The 17,637-nt window shown below is 41.6% G+C and overlaps 1 protein-coding gene across 5 annotated transcripts in view; it reads left to right on the plus strand.

Moving 5' to 3' along the window:
* Positions 1-17,637, plus strand: part of ATP11A (ATPase phospholipid transporting 11A) — a 109,865-nt gene that overhangs the window by 67,914 nt on the left and 24,314 nt on the right. For 3 of the 5 annotated variants that reach the window (XM_083610495.1, XM_083610493.1, XM_083610491.1), the window contains exons 11-22: positions 1,092-1,242; positions 2,380-2,577; positions 3,741-3,914; positions 5,226-5,389; positions 6,475-6,546; positions 6,850-6,923; positions 8,114-8,217; positions 8,749-8,930; positions 11,866-12,117; positions 13,991-14,165; positions 15,127-15,229; positions 15,868-16,013. In XM_083610495.1, the coding sequence (XP_083466621.1) occupies positions 1,092-1,242; positions 2,380-2,577; positions 3,741-3,914; positions 5,226-5,389; positions 6,475-6,546; positions 6,850-6,923; positions 8,114-8,217; positions 8,749-8,930; positions 11,866-12,117; positions 13,991-14,165; positions 15,127-15,229; positions 15,868-16,013 (1,795 nt within the window). Of the gene's footprint in view, positions 1-1,091; positions 1,243-2,379; positions 2,578-3,740; positions 3,915-5,225; positions 5,390-6,474; positions 6,547-6,849; positions 6,924-8,113; positions 8,218-8,748; positions 8,935-11,865; positions 12,118-13,990; positions 14,166-15,126; positions 15,230-15,867; positions 16,014-17,637 lie in introns of all 5 variants that reach the window. The other 2 variants (XM_083610494.1, XM_083610492.1) reach the window with 1 other exon arrangement.

Below are 17,637 nucleotides of genomic sequence, written 5' to 3' on the forward strand. Positions count from 1 at the left end.
AAAAGGAGGGGCATTCTGCTCTTGGGTGGTCTGCCATGCTGCAGTGTAGCACATGCCATTCTTCAAAGCCCCTAGTATCCCAAGGAATGGACAGTTTCCCCATAGGGCTCCTGGGTGCTGCATTGCAGCATACCAGTCTGTTAGAGAAGGGAGTGGGGAGGGAGAATCCTTTCCCAGTGACTTACCATCTGCAAGGAACTACCACTGCATCTGAGCTGGAGAAGAATTGGGGGAACAAAATGCTTGCTTCTTCGTAGCAGTCATGATTTCCCATCATCGGAGTACAAGTTTGGTGGCACCTCTTAACTATACTGGGTGATCAATGCTTGCCATTAACCACACAGTGGTTTATGCAAAATGCATGTAATATGACACAACTCTGAAAGGCCCACCAGTTCCTCCTCCATTGGTTTGCTTCTGGAAACAGCCAAATGTACAAATTTAAAACACCTTTCTGGATTGTTAGATCTGGACCGGGGAAATCAGATTATCGTTCAGTCTTGCAGCATATTGCATATTCATTTATGTACTTTCCGCTTAACCTCACCTGTAGGCTTGTTGTGAGAATGAAATAGTGGCAGTCCTATGTAAGAAACCACTCCCATGTTCCTGAGAAGAAAAGTGGGAGTGTAAATGCTTTGGAAATGCCTTTGCATGCACATGTTAGTACTGTTCAGACAAAGATTATGGTTTTGGTCATGGCAATTTCACAACTAGCCCTGTCATTCCAGAAGAATGAGCTGATCATAACTGGTGTTGAACCGAGGATGTAGAAAGTTTGGTTTATAGTGCGTAGCCTGAGGGATATTTGCCCATTTGTCCACTTATCAAAACCAAAATAATACATGTGGGTCATGATTCATCAAAAGCACTGATAACCTTTGTAATATGCACTGTGCAATCCTTTATTCCCTATTATGAATTGCAAATGCCTTTTCTGCAAAAGGTCTTTTGCTGCATTTGTTAGATATGTCAAATTTACATGGAGGGTGGGGAAGGCTTAGACTAAATCAAAAGCATGCTAACATATATATTTAAAAAAATCTCTTTTTTTACTTAAGCTAAACAGCTTTTCCTCTCATTTGTTTCAGATCCATGAATGTATTTCTTATTGTATACCTCTGTATTCTGATCAGTAAATCACTAATAAATACTGTCCTGAAATACGTGTGGCAAAGTGAGCAGTTTCGTGATGAGCCTTGGTATAATGAGAAAACAGAACTGGAACGGAAAAGAAATGTGGTATGTGAATGACTTGAGGTTTAATAAAAGATTTAACAGTTTTGCGCAATAGTGTCACTACAGCTGATGATAAGGTTTCTGTCAGTAGAATGGGAAAAGAAGTGATTTTCAGTTATTTCCCCCTCCCTCAGTGCCTCACTAAATTTGCTCTAAAAGATTTCCCATACCCTCTGTGGAGGAGGGAGGAATTGCTGAAAATGGCTGTTCTCCCTTGTTCCATTGATGGAAGCCTTACTGTCACCTATGTGGCAGTGCTGGATGCAACTTATGGCAGATGATGATGATGATGCAGTTTTGCTATATTTCTGCCCTTACATATCTCCAATAACTACATTGCTTGGTAATGCCTTCAAGAGTGTTCTTCCTTTGCAAATAATATGGAACATTCTTTGCTCCGCCACCCTTCCAATCCTACAGGATAATCTGAATAAAGAAGTTTTTTCTTTCTGTGTATCTTCTTTGGGGCTTCTGGTAGTTAAAAGCAAGTACTGGCAAAGTGCATGTGAATTGGGCTGCTCAAAAAACCACAGTTTTTTTAGCATATGAACAAGGGATGAACTGGAAAGAAGGAAATGCTCAAACCAGTTTCCTGCTTGGGAAGTTGTGAGAAACTAGTTTAAGAAACATAGAAGTCATGTCTGCAGCTCTGCACACAAAGGAACAGAAGGTTAGGCAAGGAGGAGAATGTGTTTGAACTTGTCAATTCTTCATGCACCAACAAGCAGTCGTTTATCAGAGTAAGCCCATTATGGCTGCACTGGGCCTAAGCTAACTACTTGCTTTTTCTTCATGATACACCTACAGTTTAAAAATATGTATTTTAGAATATAAACAATATAATAAATATAAAGATTTTGTAGAGCAGATCAGTGAATATTTTGGATGAGGCAGAATTTTATGCTGGGATAAAAGAGAGGGAGTTAAGTTCTATATCTCAAATGTCTAACAGTGCAGTCATTAATATGACTTATTCTGCAGTAAATGTACTTAGGATTGCAACCTAAGAGTGCAATCCTATGCATGTTTGATAGAAGTCGATCCAACTGCTTGATTGCACCTAAGATTCTTGCTGTTACTGTATATCCAAATAAATTCTTTGCTTTTGTCTCCCCAACCCTTACCCCGCCGCCTTGGCAGTTTATTACAGCATTTACAGATTTCCTTGCCTTCATGGTTCTTTTCAACTACATCATTCCTGTATCCATGTACGTCACAGTAGAAATGCAGAAGTTTCTTGGTTCTTATTTTCTTACCTGGGATGAAGAAATGTTTGATGAAGAAACAGGCGAAGGGCCACTGGTGAATACGTCTGACCTCAATGAAGAGTTGGGGCAGGTAACAAGTCACGTACAAATTATCCTACAAATCTTGTAGCTGTTTCTGATATTTAGATTCTTGCAGATATTGAGAAGACCATTTTATTTGGAAATACATCTTCCTGAATGGCTAGCTCTCTGTACAATGGGACAAGAAAAGGCAGTGTGTCATAGAATCATAGAACTGTGGAATTGGAAGGGACCCCGGAGGTCATCTCAACAAAAGCATCCATGACAGATGACCACCCAACCTCAAGCCAGTGTGGTGTAGTGGTTAAGAGTGGTAGACTCATAATCTGGGGAACCGGGTTCGCGTCTCCGCTCCTCCACATGCAGCTGCTGGGTGACCTTGGGCTAGTCACACTTCTCTGAAGTCTCTCAGCCCCACTCACCTCACAGAGTGTTTGTTGTGGGGGAGGAAGGGAAAGGAAAATGTTAGCCGCTTTGAGACTCCTTCGGGTAGTGATAAAGCGGGATATCAAATCCAAACTCCTCCTCCTCCTCCTCCTCCTCCTCCTCCTCCTCCTCCTCTTCTTCTTCTTCTTCTTCTTCTTCTCTGCTTAAAAACCTCCAAGGAAGGAGAGTCCACAACTTCCTGAGGGAGTTTGTTCCAATGTCGAGCAGCTCTTACTGTCAGAAAGTTATTCCTGATGTTTAGTCAGAATCTCCTTTCTTGTAATTTGAATCCATTGGATCAAGCCCTACTCTCCGGAGTAGGAGAAGACAAGCTTGCTCCATCTTCCATGTGACAGCCATCTGAAGATGGCTATTATATCTCTCAAATTCTTCTTTCCCAGGCTAAGCATTCCCAACTCCCTCAACCATTCCTCATAAGGCATGGTTTCCAGACCCTTGGCCATCTTGGTCGCCCTCCTCTGCACATTTTCCAGCTTGTCAATCTCCTTCTTAAGTGGTGGTGCCCAGAAATGGACATATTTCAGTGTCATATGGATAATGCCGAGAACTGAATAAAGAGTTCTGGTGAACCAGGTTAAGCCCATGGGCTGGAGGTTCCTATGCCTCACCTGGAAAAGACAAGTACTGCATGCTTTTTCAAGGACAGAGGAGAAAAAAGTATCACATAAAACCTTCATCTATTGAAATATCTGACTTCCTCTGCCTTGCCCCCCAGCTCTGTTATTGTTGTTTTAATTCTAAATTGTTCTATGTGTTTCTCTTCAGGTTGAATATGTCTTCACAGATAAAACAGGGACCTTAACAGAGAACAATATGGAGTTCATAGAATGCTGCATTGAGGGCCATGTGTATGTTCCTCATGTCATCTGTAATGGCCAAATTCTCCCCGATTCTGCTGGTATTGATATGATTGATTCTTCCCCAGGAGGAAGTGGCAAAGTACGAAAATTTTATTACTGTTGTTGTTGTTGTTGTTAAATACTGAAAACATGACAGTTGGGGGGCTCAGTTAAATAAAGTAGCTTTTTGTCAGGTAGGAATTTTGCTTTCAGAATGTTTCATTCCCCCTCCTTTGTTAATACGACATTCCTGCTTTGCTATAACTCAAGAACTGTTGCTCATAATATTTACAAATAATAGTTTGCAAAGCTGAAGGATACCCTTGCTCCAAACAAGCTAGCGAAGACAAAAACACTTCAAATTAAAGTAGCTTACAGCAATTTATCTATTCAGTATGCTAAATCATTTGCAATCCTTTTCTATTCCAATGGTAGCTTCTTAATAAAGTCACTGTTGTTCCAAGATGAACTGGTTTGAAACATAAATGAGAGTCCAGAGATAGGGAGGACTCTAGGGTACTAAGGGGAGACAGCAGCATCCTGCATTGCTTAGGAGGGTCCCACTTAGTCTGTAAAGGTAAAGGGTAAAGGGACCCCTGACCATTAGGTCCAGTCGTGGCCGACTCTGGGGTTGCAGCGCTCATCTCGCTTTACTGGCCGAGGGAGCCGGCGTACAGCTTCCGGGTCATGTGGCCAGCATGACTAAGCCACTTCTGGTGAACCAGAGCAGCGCACGGAAACGCCGTTTACCTTCCCACCGGAGCGGTACCTATTTATCTACTTGTACTTTGACTTTCGAACTGCTAGGTTGGCAGGAGCAGAGACTGAGCAACGGGAGCTCACCCCATCACGGGGATTCGAACCACCGACCTTCTGATCGGCAAGTCCTAGGCTCTGTGGTTTAATCCACAGTGCCACCCGCGTCCCTAACTTAGTCCGTAGAGGCCTTTAAAGCATCTCAGGTGACGCCAGAGTGTAGGATGGGCAACTTTCCTCCCACAAACAACCTTAACTTACCAAAAGAATTTAGTGTGTGAACTTAAATAATGCATGGCAATCTAGTCTGTTCAGCTGCTACTGTTACATGTGCAAAGTATTAAATGTGGTTGCTAATTCCCTTGGAGTTGGAAATCTGTGTTAGCAGCATTCTTCTTGGGAGCCAGCGTGGTGTGGTGGTTAAGAGCGGTGGACTCGTAATCTGGTGAAGCTGGTTCGCTTCCCCGCTCCTCCACATGCAGCTGCTGGGTGACCTTGGGCTAGTCACACTTCTCTGAAGTCTCTCAGCCCCACTCACCTCACAGAGTGTTTGTTGTGGGGGAGGAAGGGAAAGGAGATTGTTAGCTGCTTTGAGACTCCTTAACGGGAGTGAAAGGTGGGATATCAAGTCCAAACTCCTCTTCTTCTTTATTAGGACAGAGAAGAACTCTTTTTCCGTGCTCTGTGCCTTTGTCACACCGTTCAAGTGAAGGAAGATGACAATGTGGATGGGTTGAAGAAAGCACAGCTGTCGGGGAGGTCTGCCGTGTATATTTCATCGTCCCCTGATGAAGTTGCTTTAGTTGAAGGGATTCAGAGGTATGGACCATAATGCCTTTTTTCAGCTTGTGTGAGAGCTGAGACACTTTTCCTTTGATAGTAACTCCAAAGGCAGCCATTGAGGAGAAATATCTTTGTGAAGGTGTCCCTGAAGTGAGAGACGTGCTGAGGGTAAAATGAAAGTAAGGAGGACACAGGAAATGGAGAGAGGGGGAGAGGTCAGGCCTTGCTGCGTGGGAGGTGTTGTTTGAATGTCTCTGTTGAAAAATAAACTTTTCTTCTGCTTTCTCAAACCCGGTTACTGTTCCTGAAGAGAACTTGTGTGGCTCAGAGCTAGTAGAACTGTTAACATTAGTGGAAGGGGGAGGCATGCAGGGCGACAGAGGCGGTAGAGAGAGCATGGACAAGAAACAGAAAGGTAGAATTTCATTACAAGGTACAGCACAACAGCTGTACAGCTTTACAGGCCATATGTGTAATGGGACACTAAGGACTACTCTGCTATTCCTGCCAGCACAATATTAGAGCAGGTGGTCAAAGTGAGGGAGTGTTTTGCCTTAAGAGCTTTGAAGCAGGTATGTTTTGCAATGGGAACATCCTGGATTGGGGCAGGGATGATAACTTATCATATGGGGATAATCTACTTGTTATGAAGCAGGCTTTAATCAGGTCCAGGTGTCTGTAGGTCTAGGTACTTCTGTGCCCATATATTTTGGGGAGGAAAAGATTAATACCATCCTCATCGTATACTTACTTGATTGTTGTCATTTGGGTGTGGTGAACATGCCACAGGTGAGGTACTTAGGTGTGTCTGTATGTCCATGCAAGAGTACGGGGGAGCCAAAAGTACAGTGTTTTCGGAAAGCGGTGGAAAGTAATGGTCCTGAACTGTGGGAGCAGCTTATGTGGTAGGATTGTTCTCAAAACATTGAAATGAGAAACAGAACCACAGAGAAATCTTGAGCCAGCTTGAGCAAATAATAACTTGTGTGATCTGTAAATGAAATTTAGAGAAGTTTGTTTCTAGTAATACACAACCCGCCACACAGTTCAGTCTACTGTAAACTTGGTGGCATGCAGTTAGTTGTTGTAACTTCTGATGTGTATCTACGGTTGAATTTCAGGCTTGGTTACACCTATTTAAGACTGAAGGACAATTTTATGGAAATCTTGAATCGAGAAAATGATATTGAAAGGTAAGTTGTGCACTGTTGTCCTGTACATAAGTATGTTTTGTCTTTAATGCCTTCTAAAAAGTTAACTTTGAGAAAAACACTTTGCTTAGTTAAGTGTATGGTTTATTACGGGGGTGATTTGCAAGTCTGTCAGTTTGGATTTTGAGCCAAGGGTATGGAGTTTAATGAAACGCTTTGTTTATCTCACAGGGACCATGGATTTACATCTGTTTTACTCCCTGTGTGTGTGTGTGTGTGTGTGTGTGTGTGTATGGATATAAAAAAATACGTTATTACAACATGTCCTTGTTTTTTCCCCTTTAGGTTTGAACTATTGGAAATCCTTAGTTTTGATTCTGTAAGGAGACGAATGAGTGTGATAGTCAAATCGGCAAAAGGTACTTAAAGAAAAGAGAAAGTCTAGTCCCTAAGCTCTTGGGAACTTGGTTTAAGTCTGAAATCTATTATTTATTTATTTAATTTATATACGGCCCTTCATCCGAAGATCACAGGGCGCTTTATCAAATAAAAATACAAAATGAAAACACAAATACCTATCATAACAACAACAACAACAACTAATACCACTCCCCTCCCACAGACACATTTAAACGGCCATAGACTTTTTTATCAGCCAAAGACCTGGCTACAGAGGAACGTTTTTGCTCCTCACATAAAGATATGTAGCGAAGGCGCTAGGCAAAGCTCCCTGGGGAGAGCATTCCACAAGCGGGGAGCCCCTGCCAAAAAGGCCCCGTTCTCACCCTCCAGACCTATTGTGGAACATGTACATGAAGAAGGGCCTCAGATTATCACAAATCTTTAGCCTGTCTTGATTTTTGCCGTTTTCTACTGTTCCGTCATATTTTCGAATCCTTTCCGGAAGTCCGTTCGACTTCCAAAACATTGAGAAACCAAAGCATGGCTTTTGATTGGCTGCAGGAAGGTCCTGCAGCCAATCGGAAGACGCAGAAGCCCCGTCGGACGTTCGGCTTCCAAAAATAATTCGCAAACTGGAACAGTCACTTCTGGGTTTGCAGTGTTCGGGAGCCAAAACTAAGCTGTTAGAAAACCAAGGTACGACTGTAGTATGCTTGTAATTTTGACTCCGTTTGAGTCCATTTAATATAGAGTGTTATAATTCCAAAAAGCTGTTTCATAAGAAGACTTTTTAAAATATTTTGGTGGCAAGGGTTCTGAACCATAGGCCCAAAGAGGAGGGATCATGGGAGTGGTTGAGTGCAAGGATACCAAACAGTGATCAGTTCTAGTTTTTTTTATTAAGGAAGGCTTACAGCAAAGCAGCCTGCTAGGTCTCCTAGCCTTTGCAGACCCGGGGCAGACAAGCCATCTCCTTGCTGCATTGTCTGTCCTGCGTCTGCAGAGGCTAGGAGACCTGCCAGGCTACTTTGCTGTAAGTCTTTTAATAATACTAGAGCTAATCACACTGGTGTTTTTGACATCCTTCTTTGATATCCCTGTACCCAGCCACTCCCCCGTGCTATCCTTTGAACCTGTGGTTCAGAACAGCAAGGGCTTTATCTGCATTTAACCCACTTTTAAAATTTTGTTTTGCTTACATTTCCAGGAGAAATATTTCTGTTTTGTAAAGGAGCAGATTCGTCTATTTTCCCCAGAGTTGCAGAAGGCAAAATAGACCAGATTAGATCAAGAGTTGAGCGCAATGCAGTGGTAAGATCCAGCATTTGGCATTTATTATGTGCAAATTGTGTGCATTCAAGGCAGAAAGATGCAAAAGTCAGTTTGTAAGGACAAACTTGCCTAAATAAGGGAATGATAGCAAAGTGTAGTCATCGTTGTGTTGACTTCCATTCTCCTTCAGTGCATTTTTTGTGAAAGGCCACACACACATAGCATAAATTTTTAGAGATACCCAAGAATCTTGTAGTTCTGCTTGTCACATATGGGTTTTTGATGGAAGCCATAGTGGTTTGCCCACCTCTATCAACAGTATTTTCTTTCTTTCTTTTCCCCAAACTGTTGAGAAGTTGGTTTTTCAGCTTTCTCATAGCCTTCTCCAGAGGCAACATTCAAGTTAACCAAATTGTTGCCTTGCTCAAGGCAGTTGATAAACTTGCATGCTAACCTCATCAATTAAACCACTACACGAGGCAGAAACCTAAATTATAACCTGCAGAATTGAAAATCTCCAGAAGACTTTCAGTGAACACGTCTCTGTGCTTTTAAAATACTTTCCTTTAGGAGGGTCTGCGAACGTTATGTGTAGCGTATAAGAAATTCACCTGTGAAGAATACGAGAATGTGCAGAAGCATTTGCAGGAGGCCAAACTGGCTCTTCGGGATCGGGAGAAGAAACTGGCTGAGGCATATGAGCAGATAGAAAAGGGACTTATCCTGCTTGGTGCTACAGCAGTTGAAGACCGGTTAGTGCACTTCTTTTAATTTAAAGCATATATATATATATATATATATATATATATATATATATATATATTTATTAAATTTTCCATTTTAACAATCCAATAAAAACCACTCTTCAATGCCTCTTCGCTATATGTGCCTCCTAAATCTTTTCTGCGGTTTCCCCCTACCCTCTGGAGCAGATTTGGGGATAGCACGAGGGTAGGAGAGACAGGGAAGTCCCCTGGTGTTAACTCAAAAATGTATTTGAATACCTCCCTATCTAATAAACTACAGTTTCCCATTTTGGTTACTATGTTCAGACCACACCAGGATCATGAACATAGTTTGAAAACTGGTTTAAGGTCCTGGTTTCCTCAACACCTGTTAACCACAGTTTTCTGATTTGAACAATACAGACTTCCTTATCAAGGGAATGAGAGCTGCATGCAAGGGCAAAAGGCTCATACGTGTCTCAGTGAGACACATTGTCTGTAGTGTCTGTAGAGAGCCCAATTTATTTATTGTTTGTTTGTTTAGATTTATGGGCTGTGTTTCTACCACAACAGCGGTCAAACCGACATGCAGCCAATACACAAGAATGTAAACGTTTCCTAAAATAGATTTAAAACCAGTTAACAAACCAGAATTTGGAATCAAAGGGGGGGGGGGTGGTACAGAGCTGAAAGAAAAGAAACCCTGTACTTGTCTAATCCTTCTTAATGGATTTTTGCAAGTGTCCTTTCTCCCCCTCTCCTAATGGGGGAGCATCCTTTCTGGCCCACCCCCACCCCACTGCCCTGCCAGACCCATTAATCTCTTCTTAGCACATCTGACTCAATAACGGTCTTGTGGAAGCATTTAGAAGCAGTATTATAACAATTAGTAGTTTACAATGTGGCCACACAGTAATTAGCAGCACTACGAGCTGTTTCCACAACAGAAACTAATTGTACTGTGAAATGACAAAAACCTCAGAATGCATTGCACTGGGACAAAAGAATCTCTAAACATTATGATAATTATAATATATGCATATTTATTTAATATCCCACCTTTTCCCTGACAGCAAGTTTTCTGGTCCCAGTTATTAAAAATAACAACCTACTCACAACTCAATAAAAATGAAAGCAGGGAAATAAAAGACTATCCCACGCAAACTGGGCAAGACTTCCCACTCGTACATTGCATCAAAATGTTCCCACTTTCACCATGTGTATTTGCCTCAATAAAACACCAGGGCTCAGATGTTATTACATACTGTAAAAGAAACAAGGGTGCATTGCAAATAGGTAGCCCCACTGTCTCTCTGGCATTTAACCTTCACTGGAAATGGGGGGGGGTCATTAAAGTCCATTTCCATTGCTCTCCTGCGGCCACACAAAATTTGGTTGAGCTTCCTAAGAATACTTGTAATGTGCACTCAGTTTCTGAGTCAAACTGTGTCCACCCATCACTACTACTGCCTGCTGCATGGGGTGAAGACAGGAAGTCAAGTCCATGGTTAGTAATCGTAGGAGCAAGGAAGAGTCGTTATTGATATCACTCCTCCTTCTGCTTCTTCATAGTTGCAGCCACTGCCATCATCATTATTGAGCGGTCTCCATACACATTGTGATTTACAGAGCTCTGTAAGCAGTAAAGGTCCTGTTATGTACTGAAGTTCTCACCCTGGGCCAGCAGGGGGATACTGTAGATAGTTTTCACTCAGGTCCACATATGCAAATAAGGGATTGAAAGTGACGTTCAGTGATTGGATAGTTACAGAAAATGGTTACTGTTACGTTCTAGTGGAGCTCTATATAAGCAGGCTGGCTGAACCCTTCAGTTCAGTTCTGTTCTGGCCTGTGAATAAACAAGAGCTGTTTGAAGAATCGCTGTGTCGTCTGATATGTTCACCCACAACTTAACAGGTCCCTGACCTGAAAAGCTTGCAGTCTAAATTTGAATAGGAAAGGAGAGAGAAGGCTACAAAAGGATGATTACGAACAAGTGCAGTTGTTGTGTTTGCTCAGGTTTGGTTTTGTAGACCAGCCCTTAGTACAAAGTTCCTTTTCATTGTTTCAGGCCTCTTTTGCTGTAGTCAAGCTAAACTCAGCCTAATGGGAATAGAAACATATTGTTCAACCTGGAATGTATAGACTTAGCTTGCTTTCTATCTCTCTTCCTCACTCCCCCTTTCTTAGACTGGTCCTAATTTTTATATTTCTGGAGCCACCAGGTTTGAACCTGGGAATATGCTGATTAGCTGAAAACTGCAACAAGAAATGGCTTCTTTCCTACCAATTACCTTGCTATCAGTGCAGCTAGAAGTGTAGAATAAAAAATTTATTTATGTTCATGTGTGGGGTTCAGGAAACGCCCACGAATACTTTTCAGTGGACAAGACATCCAATTTTTATTATTTGCCTACCTAAGCCTTGTATATTTTTAATTATTTTACTGGCAAAGCAGATGAAAAACAAGTTTTTCTGTTTTTGTTAAGTTACTACGGAGACCAACTTAAAGCCAGTATGACATAGACAGTGTTAGTATCTGTTGGTTTGAAGCCTAAAATATACTAAGATTCTAACAAAAAATTTAATTCTTTTTCAAACTTCACAACATGAGACTGAGTTGTGAGCAATTCAAAGGCTTGCTGTATCTTGCCAGTTTAACTAAAAATGGCGTAAATTGCTGTGAAGCATGATTATACAGTATGTGCTTTAAATCAGACAGGTAAAGGGCACTAAAATACACTGCAGCTCCTCTGGACTGCAGCATCTGAACCCTTTAAATCAACGGAGAGAAAACTATTGACTAAATAAATAAATAAAATATTGCATGACAGCAAAGGCTTCTTAAGTCCAAACTCCTTTTTACCGTCATGTTTTCCAATATGATAGAAACCTTTTAGTAAGTGCCCTAAATTTTTAATTTAAAGTTTGTCAATAATTATTTGTGATTGGTATCTCAAAGATTACAGGAAAAGGCTGCTGATACAATCGAATCCCTGCAAAAAGCTGGCATAAAGGTTTGGGTTCTGACGGGAGACAAAATGGAGACTGCCGCAGCTGCCTGCTACGCCTGCAAACTATTCAGAAGAAATACTCAAATACTTGAGTTAACTACCAAGAAAATAGAGGAGCAGAGCTTGCATGATGTGTTGTTTGATTTAAGCAAGACTGTCCTAAGGCACAGCGGCAGTTTAACAAGGGACACCTTCTCAGGGTATGTATAAAGTACAAATTCAACCAAAGTCAAAATTTGCATCCTTTTTTTGGCATTGGTTCAGTAGCAGAATTGGAAACAGCTTTAAAAAAAAAATATAGATATACCGTATTTTTCCATGTATAAGACGTCCCCTATTTTGGGGGATTCCGATTTAAGAAAATGGGGGGGGGGGAGATGGCCCCCCATGGATAAGACACACCCAAATTTTGGACATTATTTTTTTGGAGGGGGGAACCTAGTCTTATACGCAGAAAAATACACAGAAAAACACAGTATGTATAGGTACACAGTCATTAGCTACCTAATCATTATCGTGTGTGATAAATACACAGATGAAATCAACAAAATTTAAAAGCCGATTTTAAATTATATAACTACGTAGGCTTTTAGAAGGCATCTGTAGGTCTCTATCTATCATCTATCTATCTATCTATCTATCTATCTATCTATCTATCTATCTATCTATCCTATCTATCTATCGAGGGACCTTTCTAATGTTAATAGGCAGGGATTTCCAGAACATGGGTGCTGCCATTCTGAAAGATCAACTCCTGACAGAAATGGAGCGAAACATGATCCATGTTGTCGGCTAGAAGGTCAGAAATCCTGGCCACTGGGTCACAGCTAACTCTAGTGCTCATCTTGGTCCCATTGGAGTCCTTGCCTCCCCTCCCCCAATACATTTTAAAATGGCATTGGATGTCAGTCAGCCACAGAGGCCTGGTTGAAGAATATTTTCGCCTGGCACCTAAGGGTGTATAATGAAGTTGCCAGCCAAACCTCCCTGGGGGAGAGCAGTCCTCAAACGGGGAACCACTGCAGAAAAGGCCCTCATGTTGCCACCCTCTGGACCTCACGTGGAGGAGGCACACAAAAAAAGGCCCCAGAGGATGATCTTAGGGTCTGGGTAGGTTCATATAGAGAGAGGCGGCAGATTACCCCACAAAATGTAAAAATAGCTTAGCTTTATCCTGGACACAGGTGGCGCTATGGGATGCGGGTGGCGCTGTGGGTTAAACCACAGAGCCTAGGACTTGCCGATCAGAAGGTCGGCGGTTCGAATCCCCACAACGGGGTGAGCTCCCATTCTTCGGTCCCTGCTCCTGCCAACTTAGCAGTTCGAAAGCACGTCAAAGTGCAAGTAGATAAATAGGTACCGCTCCAGTGGGAAGGTAAACGGCGTTTCTGTGCACTGCTCTGGTTCGACAGAAGCGGCTTAGTCATGCTGGCCACATGACCCGGAAGCTGTACGTTGGCTCCCTCGGCCAATAAAGCGAGATGAGCGCCGCAACCCCAGAGTCGGCCACGGCTGGACCTAATGGTCAGGGGTCCCTTTACCTTTACCTTTTATCCTGTGCAACAAAATTGGAAATTGAGGGAATAGATTTCTTGTGAGAGTATCCTAGTGCGTAGAGGGAATAAAAACCTAGTCGTGGGGTTTCTACTCTCCACGGGGGTAATTTGAGGCAAAAACAAGATTGCTGTATCAAGTTAGTTACTTCAAATGGCAAGAAATCTAAAAGACGGTATTCAGCCAAATTATCCTGTCAGCGCAAGGAATGGGACTTTCTCCCCTCTCCTCCCCCTGCATGCCTCCCTCCTCTGTCCCCAAATCTTCTCCGGAGGGTTGGGCTAACAGAGAGAAGAGAATTAGGATGCACAAGGGGGAACAAAAGGGGAAGACTGTTCCATTGCACACTGATAAATCCTTGAGCTGAAGGAACTGTAGCCTTAGCCCTATGTTACATGCAACCCAAAATACCCTGAGTGTGCTGCATTTCAGCATGTCTTTTGAAGTGACTGCTGTATAAAACACGGTTGGTTAAACTGCAAAACCAGCATTAATTTGTGTATTTTTGTCACTCAATAGGCTTTCAGCTGAAATGCAAGATTATGGTTTAATTATTGATGGAGCAGCATTATCATTAATAATGAAACCGCGGGAAGATGGGAGCTCTGGTAACTACAGAGAGATCTTCCTCGAAATCTGTAGGAACTGCAGCGCGGTTCTATGCTGTCGCATGGCTCCTTTGCAAAAAGCACAGGTTTGTGTTTCGCGTCTTCAATTACATGACAAATGTATATTTATATAAATATTGAAAGTCTCCGTGTAATGTGTTGTGTTTAAATACCCACCTTCCAGTGATTGATAATGGAAGCTAAAAATGAAAAAAAAACAAGGAGAAATGAGTGAAAGAATTTCTGAAAGAAAGCAATTAGTTAATGGTACATTAAAATGGCACCCTGCTGTGCCACTGATTTATGTGTGTTTCAAGCAGTTTTCAGGGATTGACATGCTACTTGGAAAAGAGCTCTTTTAACTAAGGAAAAGTGCTGTATTTTCAGCTGATGCTACATTGTGAGGCTACACATTAACCTCACATGGAAAGCTGTTATTTCTATTTCCTTGTGTTTTTGTGTTTAGGAAATAAGAATAGGTGTGTGTTGGAAATTCTTTTGATTAGGCTTTTATCAGAAGATAATTGGAATAACACTGGATAAAGATATAAGGATGACAGAAAGAAAACAACTAGGCCCATCTTGGGGCCTGTTCAGCCGTTACTTTCCTGTAGAAAAGCGAAATCTGCCTCTTCCTCTTGCTGTGGAAAAGAAGTATTAAGTGAACTGGGTTATGTTGCCAAATGAAATATTTCCCTGACTGCCTAATTTTTTATCAGCAAGAATAGAGATTTTCTGCCAAGTAGCTGTGGAGATTATCTGTTCAAATAAACATCATACAGTTATATCTTTGGTTGTTATTTTCTCTCCATGGTCAAGGAAGGGGAATTCTGAGTTTCCTTAGAAAGTAATATGTGAACAGGCCCAAATGCCGGCCTGTCTGTTTCACTACTGCCTGGAAAATAGTAGATTCCGTGAAGTGAATGTCCTTTCTCCTTACTTGGTTCAGTTTCCACCACCGCCAAAATATCTAGCAAGTGGAACATTGAGCATAATGGTGCAGTTTAAAAACATGTATGTAACATTTGCACCTTTTCCCCCTTCCAGATTGTAAAATTAATTAAATGGTCAAAGGAGCATCCAATCACGTTAGCAATTGGTGATGGAGCAAATGATGTCAGTATGATCTTAGAAGCACACGTTGGCATTGGTAAGTGGATTGTTATGGTCAAGTTTAAAGTTATTGTCATCATAATGTAATATTGAGTCACTGGTTATTATGGTCCTAGTACTTTGTATCATTGCCATTGTTTCCTTCAATCTATTGTGGAGGAGTATATACCGTATTTTTTGCCCAAAAGACTCACCTTTTCCCTCCTAAAAAGTAAGGGGAAATGTGTGTGCGTCTTATGGAGCGAATGCAGACTGCACAGCTATCCCAGGAGCCAGAACAGCAAGAGGGATTGCTGCTTTCACTGCGCAGTGATCCCTCTTGCTGTTCTGGCTTCTGAGATTCAGAATATTTTTTTTCTTGTTTTCCTCCTCCAAAAACTAGGTGTGTCTTGTGGTCTGGTGCGTCTTATAGAGCGAAAAATACGGTATTTTTCCCATCAGTAGCTAAGTCTCCATTTCACTGTTGGGTGGAAGATACTTTGTGAGCAGCAGAAACATCCTAAACATTGGGAGCAAATGATTCTTCCTCAGTTTATGATGATGGAGAGAGAAGATACTGGCTTGCTCTGAGCCTGCTAACCATAGTTTCCCAGTTCAAACGAAATCTAATGATAAGTATCACCAGTTCAGTTTCACTGCATCGTTTCACTTTCTGCCATTTTGTTTTTCTTCCAGGCCTTATTGGAAAAGAAGGCCGCCAAGCTGCAAGAAACAGCGACTATGCAATACCCAAATTTAAACATTTGAAAAAAATGTTGCTTGTTCATGGGCATTTTTATTATGTCAGGATATCTGAACTTGTGCAATACTTCTTTTATAAGGTATATTGGGGCTTTTGTATTATGGTTGTTAACAGTTTAGACGGAGGCAGATTATTTTGAAGCTTCTTGTCTTGGATTCCACCGTGTGACCATCATCCTTCCAGACCTCCATTCTTCCAGTTTAACTTTAGATTCCTCCTACTCTGCCTCCTAGATATGGGGAAAACCTGTTTTCTAAAACCACTTGCTTCCAGAATGTCCAGTAATGTAGTAAGTAAAAGAGCAAGTGGTTTGATGCCTGCAAATGTGAATCAGCTTCTAATTTCAGTTGACCAAGCTGAATGGAAGAATGATGGATTTGTTTTTATGTTTACACTGATAGCTGGATCATATTAGTGATAACTTTCGCCAGTGCATGCTTACAACAACAGAGTCTCTTGTGTTGTAAATCTAAAATGCCAACCTCAGGTGTTTTATAACAACAGATCAGCACATTAGGCATATGTATTTTGTTTCCTTCGGGGAGTAGCTCATCTCAGCACTACAGGAAGCCAAATCCTGTTTATTTCACCTTTTTGTTGCTTTGACATACTAATCAATGCACCAATTCACTGGTAAAATAAGATAGCCAAATTCACCAAGGACATCTAGCATCAACACCCCATAGGGCATAATAAGTATTACAAAGACATATAAATGTGTACCAATGTGAAGGATTTATTTCTGCCATGGGAACATGTTTACGTTCCGCTTCTAGCATAGTGTTGAATAACCATTTGAACTAGCCGAAACTCTGCAGCAATGCACTGCTCTCATAACATCAAGGCTTAGTGCAACTTTCATCTGTAAATAATCTGATGAGTAAGCTCAAATGTAGCAATAAAACTTATAAACTATTGAAATCTCTTAGTCCGAAGCGTATACTCTACTACGCAGGAAAAGAAAGAGCGGGGAGTAGTTCCTGGTTCCGAGCCAGTTTATTTGTGTATCGGTGTCTCCATGTTTCCTCCATTGTATCCTGAATATGTACAAGTGTAGAGAGACAGCTACACAGCATTTCAGGAATTCATGCCATTGCAGCGTCTCTACTTGGACCTGAAGTAATCTCAGGGCTCAGTCTAGAAAGCATGGTTCTGAGCAGTTTTCCCTTTGCCCTGCCACTTTCCTCCGGAAAACCTGCTCTTTATAGGGATAAATCAGAGCAAACGTATTTCTGGAGAAACCTGATTGATAAATTTGCTGTGATTCAGCGGTAAAGATATGGCAGGGCAAGGGGAAGTCTGGATGAGCTCTCGGTGACTGCAGTTCATTTCTTCAACCATCCAGTACTGCTTCTGCCTCCTCTTCCTGAGGACTGCATTTTTTGCCTTCTTTTTTGTGCTTGCTTCCGTATCACCAACAGCCATTTCTGCGACTGTTGTCCAAATCCTCCTCACCTTCCTTTTGCAGACTGTACTTTATGTTCCCCAGACGTTACCTTTAGACATGTATTTATTTCCCTAGAACCCTTTTTGCTCTTATCTCCATTTCCAGGGTGTGGGCAAGAATGCACAAACAAAAATCAAAGCATCGACATATTTTAATTGCTTGCCACTTTAAAACAACAGCTTTTCTACACTGCCATAATCAATGTAGTACTGAAGAAGGTGCCCTTTTATCAAGTTTTGTTTTTTTCAAAAGCTAA

Source organism: Podarcis filfolensis (assembly GCF_964270895.1).
Source record: "Podarcis filfolensis genome assembly, chromosome: 4".
Lineage (NCBI taxonomy): Eukaryota > Metazoa > Chordata > Lepidosauria > Squamata > Lacertidae > Podarcis > Podarcis filfolensis.